We start from the raw sequence: 10,142 nt of genomic DNA, 5'->3' as shown, positions 1-10,142 counted from the left end.
AAAGGATTTTATTGGGGATGCGTACAGTACAGTACAACCCCACCATATCTACTGTGAGAAGAAACAGCTGTTAGTAGAGAACAAGCACTGTGTGTCAGTCCTGCTCTCTGAACCAGAGATCCTGAAGATCGTGCCTGCGTGATGCTTCACAGCAGACGAATGAAGCATGCAGCAGTGGAATTCTTACACTTTAAAATGCAGGTTTACTGTAAATAAAAGCAGGAACTGGTCTCTGTTGACATTTGGAATAAGGCTCAACATTCACACAGTTCATTTACACAGTGCAACAGGAGGCTACTATATTAAAAATACTAAAAATACTACTAGTACTACTAGTACTAATACTTATATACGAAAATGAGTTAACAGACATGCTAGTGACAGATAATATACACTCAGTTTATTTGGCAGCTAAATCTAATGAAATTTTGTACAGTCCAAATTACAGGACTGTATATATATATATATATATATATATATATGCATGTGTGTGTATGTGTGGTGGACAGCATTGTAAAACCACCTGGAGTATAGCAATGTTGAATCAACAAAAACTGAACAATATAATCCTCTTGAATGTATAGTGCATGCTGCTATCAAGTAAAGTCAAACTACACAAACTTAAATTACAACCATTGCTTTTCGAAGATTTTACTCTACGTTAAACGACTGAAGTGAAATTAGCCCAGGGTTCTATTAAATGTTAATATGTTATAAATAAACATGACACATCATCAGCCATTTCCAGTAGGCTCACTTTTGGTTGCAGTTAACTTCTTTTGGTTCAGCTAAACCGAGACCAAAGTGAGGCATTCATCTCGAAATGTGGGGCATATTTTACACATCCAAAGGAAATGTGCTGACCCACACATCTACCACATCATCATCATCATCATCATCATCATCATCATCATCATCATCATCCTGAGTGTTTACCTACTTTTCTTTATCAGCAGTTTATACCTGCTTTAAAACCTAGAAAATGCAGCTGCTGATACTGGTTAAAAAAAAAAGAACCTCTCTAGCCTCTTAATGGTGTGAAGTGAATTTGTTTGCGTGTTTATGCTGCAAATGTCCCCAAGAAGTCAAACTGAACTGCTTATAATCAGCGTTTTTGTGGAAGTATCCATTCCTAGTGAGACTAATCAGCAAAAACTGGAGGTAAAACATACTCACTCACTATATACTATGCATTGTGACTGATACAGATACTGGAGTGAACTTTTTGTGACATGAATGAATGATTGTGGCCTTGAACAGACAGTTGCTATTGTCAAGAAAACAGTGTAACAGAGTTCTTACTACAGTGCCACCTTTAAAGGAAGAGGTGTTTTTCTTACTTCTACACTGATAATTTTGTCATTTCTTTGAGTGTGATGATGAAACAGATATGAATATTATGACTACTATAGTTTATTAGTTACACACACAGTATCTATAATAATAATATAGTATATAATAGTATCTATAATCTGTAATAGTTGGTTTGAGAGGAGTTGATTCAACTCTCTGATTATTTTAGAGGATGTGCAGAGGATGATTTTGCATTCACTTATTTAGCCTATATGCTTATTGATATAAATGAGAAAGACAAAATATTACAAGCCCCTATCACCTGACGATTTAAAAGCACCACAAGTTGGAGTCTGATCATAATGTTCAGTCAACACTTCGAAAACATTATAGGATTTGTTGCAGAACTAGGAGTATTAGTTTGAGCTAGATATACTTTAAACTACGCCATGTCTTCTTTTATTATAAGTACATCCTCTGGTGCCATTCATGTTTTCAATATGTGGGTAATCGTGCCACCTACTGGGCATACTATTGTAATACAGTGTTTAAAAATCCATCACATAATTTCTATTTACATATCTATCAGTTCTGATGAATCATTCTAGCTTAGTCAGATTCTCCACTGAATAATAGAAACATCGTCCTGATCCATTTCCTGTAAGCTCATGATGGTGTGCTGGAAGTTTTTCATCAGAGAGGCTTTGAGAGCTGAGATCAGATCGCAATGTGAAATAAGTCATTATATCAGTGGAGGAGACGTGATCATCCTTGTTATTTCTTGAAGAGATAATCAGCAGGGTAATATTTTTATCTCATGGTATGTCTGTAATGACATTAAAGAAAATACTGTTAAATATGAAGTTGCGGAAATTATATCTTATTGGTTGTATAATAATTTCTTCTTTATTTTTCTCTTATTATGTTGGCATAGAACATACGGGGATTACAATTATAATAATGAGTACATTTTAAGATGCCTATATGTCACAGATTTTTTAAGTATGTGTAAAATATTTGGAAGCAAGTCATTTTTGGTTTCATATTGCACTTCGTAAACCACGATAACTGCTGTGCTACATTAATTCCTTTCAAGTTTCCACCACAGATAAGAACATACAGTTTGCTCTATCAGATTTCAGGGTCAACAAACCACACACATATACACATACACACACACTGCTGATAAGAAATGTCAAACATGCAGTTTCTACGAAGCCTTAGTAACTTGGTGAAAACAAATATGCTTGGACTTGAGTTGCGATAAAATTCACTTGTTTAATTTTATTGCCTGATTTTGACGCTTTTTTATTTAATGAATGGTAATGCATTGTTGATTGCATTAAACTCAGTATTGTTTTTGTTTTTCTGGTAGGGTCTCTCACTCTGGAGCTGCTGTAAAGGATTCAGTTATGTTGATTATAAGTGTTGGGGATTTTAAAGCCTTGAATCTTGCTGTTTTTCAAAGTTTCTCTGCATGATTCCTCAATTTCATACAGTATGAAATCATTAAACATCACTATTGACCTCCACCATTAGATTAAAAAATAGTTTACATACTTACAGCTCTGCTTTTCTTCCTCTAGTCTCATTTAGCATCAGGTGCAGAGACAGAAGTACACATAGTTGGAAGTAGGTCAGAGGGCTGAATGTTTTCTGATAGCTTCACATACAGTGGACAGAGTAATGGAGGTCCCTGATTATTCATTTGTTATAGTTTGAGGAAGCCACCAAGACCACTGCTGATGTTTCGATAAAAACTGTTTCGGCTGTGCAGGAAACTGATTGCAGAAATAATACGTTGAGTAAAACGAGAAGCTGAACAGAAAGAAGCTCAAACTGCTGTTTAAGCCTTTGTGTCTATCAGTTTGCCTTTGCATATTCATTTTGCATTCATTTGCCTTAACTCCAACTGCTGAATGACACAGTTTGTTGCACCTTCCAAATATATGGCAAACCTGATATGCATTTAAAATTTGTAAATTCTAATTAGCTAATTGCCTTTAAGTGTCCGTCTCTATAAGTTGGTCTGTCATCTTATTTCCGTCTACAAGTCAATGCAACTTCCTTTCAGTTTTGTGTATTTTTAACATTAAAAATACCAAACAGACACTGCATGTCCTTTTTCCAGGAAACATTTATTCGATCAAGAGACAGGATCGCATCTTTCCATAAACAGGTCAGTTAAATATTAACAAATTTACAGTCATGAGGAATGTAATAAAAAAAAAAAAACCCAACAAAAACAAACAATGCTCGCCTTAAAAAACCCCAACCCAGGATAACGTCGACCACGGTGGAACCGGAACAAGATTCAAATCCATGTCCAGCACCATTGTTACATGCTCTTCATTTCAGTGCTTCACAGTTCGTCTTTCTCTGTTGTTTCCTGTAAACAGAAAAATAAAAGTCATGAAGAAACTGTCAGAAGAGAAAACACCCTCTTTATATCTTTAAGATGCTATGCCATGTTAAGTGTTCTCACCGTTTCGTCATCCTCGTCTACAATTTCCTCTTTGTCCTCAGAGTCGTCCTCTTTATCTTCATCCTCTGCTGCCTCTTCTGGTTCCTCTTCTGGCTCTTCTTCAATCTGTAGAACAGCCATATCATTTTTAACAACACTCCCACAATCATCAACAGCCACTGAGCTAGAACACTTAATACAAAAACGGAAAGTGGGACCATCTCAAATGCAAAAATAACTGTCAGATAAAATCGTGTTCGCTGACTTTAGAAAACGAGATGTCGCATTGAAACTGAGAACATTTTCTATGCAAATGTTTCTAGAGTCAACACAGTATGCGGCAGCTGGCCTTGACTTGCCTGTTCGTCGAGGTCTACATTCATACTGAGTCGGAGCATGCGCTCTATCCTGTCTCCATAAGCCTTGGTGTCGGCCAGCTGGTACCCTGAGCGCAGCGTGGCTGTCTCGAACAGAACCACAGCCAGATCTGATGCAGTCTGGTCCTCGGGGTCACTCTGTGGGAGATGAGGAAAAGAAAGTGTTCAACTATCTGCTGGTTGGTTCATCATGTTCAGAAATGCTGCACTGAAACCAATTAATGCAAGACAACTGATATTATCGCTTAACAGAACGGTTAGAAAAATTGTCGAGAAAACTATATAGCTTGATATAAATGGCCTAACATTAATTACTTTTTAGTCTAGCATTACTTTAAAAGAAGTTATTTTATAAAACACATAATGGCATCATTAAGACGGTTTTAATTAAGTGACAGCGGTCAGACTTACAGTGATTCTGGTAAGCATCTTCTTGACGAGAGGATGTTTAGGGTTGATTTCTAATGTTTTCTTCTGGCTGGCATAGTAACTGAAGAGGAGCAGAGGAGGATTACCATATAAGCACAGTCAAACACCACAGCATGTTTGTCCTACATTTGCATTTTATAACTGTGATAATGGGCATCAACGCTGCTGATAAACAGGATCATTACTCACTTTGTGGAAATGTCTTTTCCTGTCTGGTAGGCCTGTGCCTTCATGATCCTCTCCATGTTTCCTGACCAGCCATACTGACTGGCAACCAGAGCGCAGGGGGAGTTGGTTAGCCTCTGAGAGATGATGGCCTTCTCTATCTGTGGGAAAGACAGCATCATATTAAATTATATGACTAATAGACAGTCACTGTATCACCTCTGTGGTTGTTTTTTTGTTTCCCATTTCATAAATATAACAAAATAATTGTCTCTCCACCTTGTCCTTCAGGGCCTTGTCCTTCAGCCATGTGGTGAGGGGTTCAAACTCCTTCTCCAGGGTCTCCCTCTTCTCCTTGGCCTTGTCACTCTCGTCAAATTTGACGCCCTCCTTTGCCACGTTCTGGAAGCGTTTTCCATCGAACTCAGGCAGTGCCTGGATGCAGTACTCATCCACAGGCTCTGTCAGGTAGATCACTTCGTAGCCCTTCTTCAGCAGCCTCTCCACGAAGGGAGAAGACTCAGCCTGCAGAGGGCAAACAGAACAGACGATCAATACAGGGCGATGAAATTTCATTTCACCTGAAAAGCTTGGTTTATTTGGTGCAATTTCAACACACCTTGTATGTGACTGACACAGATTTTAATCCATCCACTCACCTCCTTCCTGCTGGTACCAGCCATGAAGTAGATCTTGTCCTGCTTCTCCTTCATGCGCTCCACATACTCCTCCAGGCTGGCCAGGACGGTTTCGCTGTTGGAGGTCTGGAAGCGCAGCAGCTTGGCAAGACGGGTCCTGTTGGAGTGATCCTCGATGACACCCAGCTTGATGTTGGTTCCAAACTCCTTCCAGAACTTGTCGTTGTACTGATCCTCTGCGATCTTCTTGATCATGTCCAAGGTCTTACGCACCAGCTTCTTGCGGATAACCTAAACAGAGAAGACAAACATAGTAATGTTTAAATGTAATGACTTTTAAAATTAGTACTTCTTCATCTCTCTAAAGCACTTTCTGACTTCTGTTTTGAAATGTGATGTAGCTTTCTGCTTATTTATCAATAACCTTTTTTGCATCTAATTAAAGTCTTCATAGAGTCAGTAAAGCGATGTATAACTGTTCGTGTTGGATGTGAAGCTCACCTTGAGCAGTTTGTGCTGCTGCAGAGTCTCTCTGGATACATTCAGGGGAAGGTCATCAGAGTCCACCTAGCAAAATAAATCTCCTTTAATCACAGTGCAGGTGCTATCTCAGCAAAGCAGTTCATACTAGCGCGTGATGGTGTCTCTGCTACCGTTAGAAGGCACTCACCACTCCCTTGACAAAGTTCAGGTACTTGGGCATCATGTCGTTGAAGTCGTCTGTGATGAAAACTCTCCTCACAAACAGCTGTGACAGAAAGAGGCATTTATTTAGAAGCAGAGTTTAGGATCTTGTGAATATTATCGAATATGCATGACTCACTCCCTTAAAATGGACACCGCTTGAGCGACATACCTTGATGTAGTCGTTCTTCTTGGAGCCATACTCGTCAAACAGGCCGCGGGGAGCTGAAGTGGGCACAAACAGGATGGACTTGAAGGTTACCTCACCCTCAGCCATAAAGTGGATGTGAGCCAGAGGGTCGTCGCTGTCCTGTTAGAGAGCGAAACGTGGTTTGAAGTGTTAAATCTGCATGTTGAGCATAAAATCTACATAGCTGACCAAGCGCTACTGTTCAGGTTCCCACCTTAGAGAACGTCTTGTAGAAAGCTTTGTACTCGTCCTCCTCAACGTCCTTAGCTGGTCGCTGCCAGATGGGCTTGATATCGTTCATCAGTTCCCAGTCCCACACAGTCTTCTCAACCTACAAACACAATACATTTTTATAACTCTATTCCTTTTCAAACTATCAGTCCAAATGATCTGACCACATGAAACAGTATTAACTCTGGGCTACCTTCTTTGTCTTAGGCTTCTCTTTGTCCTCCTCCTCTTCCTCTACCTCAGCCTCATCTTCAGCAGTCTCCTTCTCTGGTTCCTCTGCAGCCTCGGCATCCTCCTCAATGGGCTCTTCAACTGTCTCAGTCTGACATGTTCATAGGAAGAAATGATGCAACAGCCATTTGTTATTTTCCATATTTGTCTGTTTCACAACAGAAATGCTACTGGGACGAAGTCTGAGTTGACGTGAAGAAGGAAGTGCGTTGAGAAATCACCTTGCTGGCCCAGACGTAGATCGGGAAGTTGATGAACTGAGAGTATTTCCTGACAAGGTTCTTGATGGTCTCCAGCTCCAGATAGTCTGAGGCTTCCTCTTTCAGGACCAGTCTGAGAACAGAAAAAGAATAATTTAATTAAGTCAATAATATCCTAAAATTTGATAGTAGACCAGGGAGAATAAAACAGCTTTCTAGGTCCAACTGAGTAGGTGTTACAGGATACAGCTAAGCGAGGGGTGTGAAGAGCAGTAAGACTAACAGCAAAGCTAAAATAGCAGTAGGTGATTTTAAGGTGAATCTAAACATACGTGATGGTGGTTCCTCTGCCCAGGGTGTCCCCACGGGGGTCCTCAATGACGGAGAACTGATTAGAGTCAGACTCCCAGATGTGCTGAGTGCCGTTGTTGTGTTTGGATGTCACGATGACTTTGTCGGCAACAAGGAAAGCAGAGTAGAAACCCACACCGAACTGGCCAATCAGCTCTGAGGTGGACTGTCCTTCGGTCTGCATCTCTGTCATCTTGTTGAGGAACTCACTGGTGCCGGACTTTGCAATGGTACCCAAGTTCCTCACCAGCTCGTCTTTGGTCATACCAACACCAGTGTCGGTGATGTGGAGCATATTCCTCTCCTTATCAGACTGGAGAGAAGATCGACACAGTGAAGTTACAGACGGAGCGAGAGCTATTAAACATTACCATTAAAGACTGCATCATACATACTTTTATTTTGATGGTCAGCTCTTCATTGGCAGCCATTGCGTCCTCATTGGTCAGAGACAGCAGGCGGATCTTATCCAGAGCATCAGAGGCATTGGAAATCAGCTCCCTGAGGAAGATCTGAAAGAGAAAGTTATTAGTTTAACCTTTCGTGAAGACACACCATCAGAGGTTTACAGCTCTGTGTTTTCAGCAAAGCTCTAAACTTTTACTGTTCATCTCGTGCGGCATTTCAAGATCACAGCCGTGTAGGAACCAATGTGTTTACACTGGATGGCCGGAGAGGTCGTGCTGATAGAACAGAACAGAGCGTCTGCTTTCAAGGGCAAGCTGTCATGTCCTGATAGTCAGGCCACTAAAATACAGTAAACTTGACATCTAAGGAAGTCGTAAAAGATTTATTTTTTATTTAATTCATTGCAGTTGGTAACTTAACCACAGCATTATTTTGAATTCTGTTGATAGTGACATGTCAAAAAATACATAATCTTCCTTCCCTGTGTGGCATGTCTGTTGTGTTTGATTACATTACATTAAATAGATGCATGAAAAGGTAGAAAAGGCTGTTTTGACAGTTAACTGTGTTTGAAGCAATTCATAAGGGACATATTTATATTGCAATATTTATCCACTGACACATGAGCCCAGACTTATTTAAAGATTTCAGGGCTGTGTGCACCAAACAGGTTAAATCCATCCATAGAAATCATCCTACAAAATCTGATCGTTGTACATCAAAAATGTTTTATTCCAGCTCACCTCCTTGTTCTTGTAGAGGGAGTTGATGATCAGCTTCATCATGCGGTTGACTTCAGCCTGAAAGACATGTTTTTCCGACTTCTCTCTGATTTCCTTGATCTGAGCTGCGTTCAGTCCATCCAGCTGGATAGCCTCCTCCTCTCTGGAGGGACAGACAGATGCACAAACAAACACAGGTGAGACCGGGGGGGCACGTGCACGACAACAAATCATGGCAGTCAACGAGCAAACATGCAAATCTGTTCTCCCCTCTAGGGGTTTGTGTCCAGATTGAAGCCAAGAAACAGGATTTCTTCATCTTAAATGGAGGGACGTGTGGTGAACTCGCAAAGCTTTGCAGCACAAGCTACAACTCAAGGAGCATTTGTGTGCATAAGCTCAGTCGTGTTGACCTTGTGCTGTTAACTAAAGGTTCAGCCGACCTTTTTTTTCCCCTGATAGGAGGACAAGCACAGTTCAGTCAACAGACATGATATGAAAAAGATATTCAAAGTACCTCTGCACCGCCTCATCGTCTGTTCTCGAGCCGTCTCTGCTTTTACCAATATCCTCTTCTACTGTGCCATCGATGTCAAGTTCATCCTCCTCTGCCTTCACAGCAGCTGCCAGGGGGACACAGAAAAAAAAAAGTTTGATTTAAATTAACAATTACAATAACTAATAGGAGAAACATATTCAACATTTCAGAGTATTTCATTCAGGATGAAGCACAGTAAAGACTAAATAAGTAAGGTAACATTACACTTAAACTTAAATACGCAGCAGTAATGGTTTTAAATGGAGCATCTATGAGCTTTAATGCAGAAACTTCTGGAAAGACATGCAAGAATAACAGATAAATATCGCTCCTGGAAATGTGTTGAAGCCATACGAGTCGTGCTGTCTATCATTAGGCTTAATGAAGCTTGGAAAAACTGCGAGTATATGAAGGTTTTAGTCATGAATGAGCAGAGGAGGAGGAGGAGAAGAAGCAAGTTAGCTCACTGGCTAATGTCCGTTAGCTGAGCCGTTGGTCACTAAAACAAAAAAGTAAAAACAAATATGTCCGCTACTCACCAAAGGCTAAGAGTGCGAAGAGAAGCCCTATCGCCCAAACTCGTTTCATTTTGAGGTAAGTGCTTGACTGAGACGAGGTGTAGCGTTCAGCTCCTGAGACAAAAGCCGGGGAGACCAGCGCACGCAGCACTGCCTTCACAAGAAGAGACTGACAAGCGATCGCTCCCACCAAAAAGAGCCCCACTCTATTAAACCCGTGACGGCCGACCAATGGCTGCGCACCACGCACAAACGTGGGCCAATCACATCGCGAGCTACTGTACATGTTGTCCAATCAGATTCTTCAACATAAGTCAATGCCCGAAAATCGTGGCTAGACACCATTGGCCAAGAATGAATAATCAGCACATCACTTCCTAAAAATCACCCGTCAGTGTTATAAAAAAATAAAAAAAATAAATCTTTGTCAACACTTTGGTTGAACTTTGATTTTCTTACGCAATGTTGCATCCTCTTCAAGCTCGATCACGCTGATAATACAAGCTTTGTTTGTAGAGATACTGACAGGCTGTGGCTTTGTATCAGTTTGTTTCACTATGTGTCAGTCTAAATTATACACTGCTTATGTGTATTTGGCATAGTATTCAGTCTATCTGCATTGCTTTTCCTTTAAAGGTGTGGATTCATTGTACTTATAGATACAATGAATCATACTGTGGAGGCAGGCATGGTGGGTGCATGT

The 10,142-nt window shown here is 40.5% G+C and overlaps 1 protein-coding gene across 1 annotated transcript; it reads right to left on the bottom strand.

The window, feature by feature from the left end:
- Window positions 1–3,412: 3,412 nt before the first annotated feature.
- hsp90b1 (heat shock protein 90, beta (grp94), member 1) lies at window positions 3,413–9,634 on the bottom strand. The gene is made up of 18 exons (XM_019269041.2): window positions 9,461–9,634; window positions 8,901–9,006; window positions 8,405–8,546; window positions 7,649–7,765; window positions 7,235–7,566; window positions 6,924–7,035; window positions 6,665–6,793; window positions 6,455–6,571; window positions 6,223–6,360; window positions 6,037–6,114; window positions 5,868–5,933; window positions 5,388–5,657; window positions 5,008–5,253; window positions 4,753–4,889; window positions 4,546–4,624; window positions 4,117–4,272; window positions 3,779–3,883; window positions 3,413–3,682 (listed from the first exon to the last, which is right to left on the bottom strand). The coding sequence occupies exons 1-18, from the start codon at window positions 9,507–9,509 to the stop codon at window positions 3,656–3,658; spliced, it is 2,406 nt and encodes an 801-aa protein (XP_019124586.1). The 5' UTR covers window positions 9,510–9,634; the 3' UTR covers window positions 3,413–3,655.
- Between the last annotated feature and the right edge of the window lie 508 nt (window positions 9,635–10,142).

The sequence above is a fragment of the Larimichthys crocea genome, chromosome XXI (assembly GCF_000972845.2).
Source record: "Larimichthys crocea isolate SSNF chromosome XXI, L_crocea_2.0, whole genome shotgun sequence".
NCBI lineage: Eukaryota > Metazoa > Chordata > Actinopteri > Sciaenidae > Larimichthys > Larimichthys crocea.
This window is presented reverse-complemented; position numbering and strand designations above follow the sequence as displayed.

Coding starts and splice junctions, on each gene's coding strand:
- hsp90b1 (XM_019269041.2), bottom strand. CDS start 9,509: ATGAAACGAGTTTGGGCGATAGGGCTTCTCTTCGCACTCTTAGCCTTT. Junction 6,794..6,923: donor TCTACGTCTGGGCCAGCAAG/GTGATTTCTCAA, acceptor TGAACATGTCAG/ACTGAGACAGTTGAAGAGCC. Junction 4,625..4,752: donor GGAAAAGACATTTCCACAAA/GTGAGTAATGAT, acceptor GCTCCTCTTCAG/TTACTATGCCAGCCAGAAGA.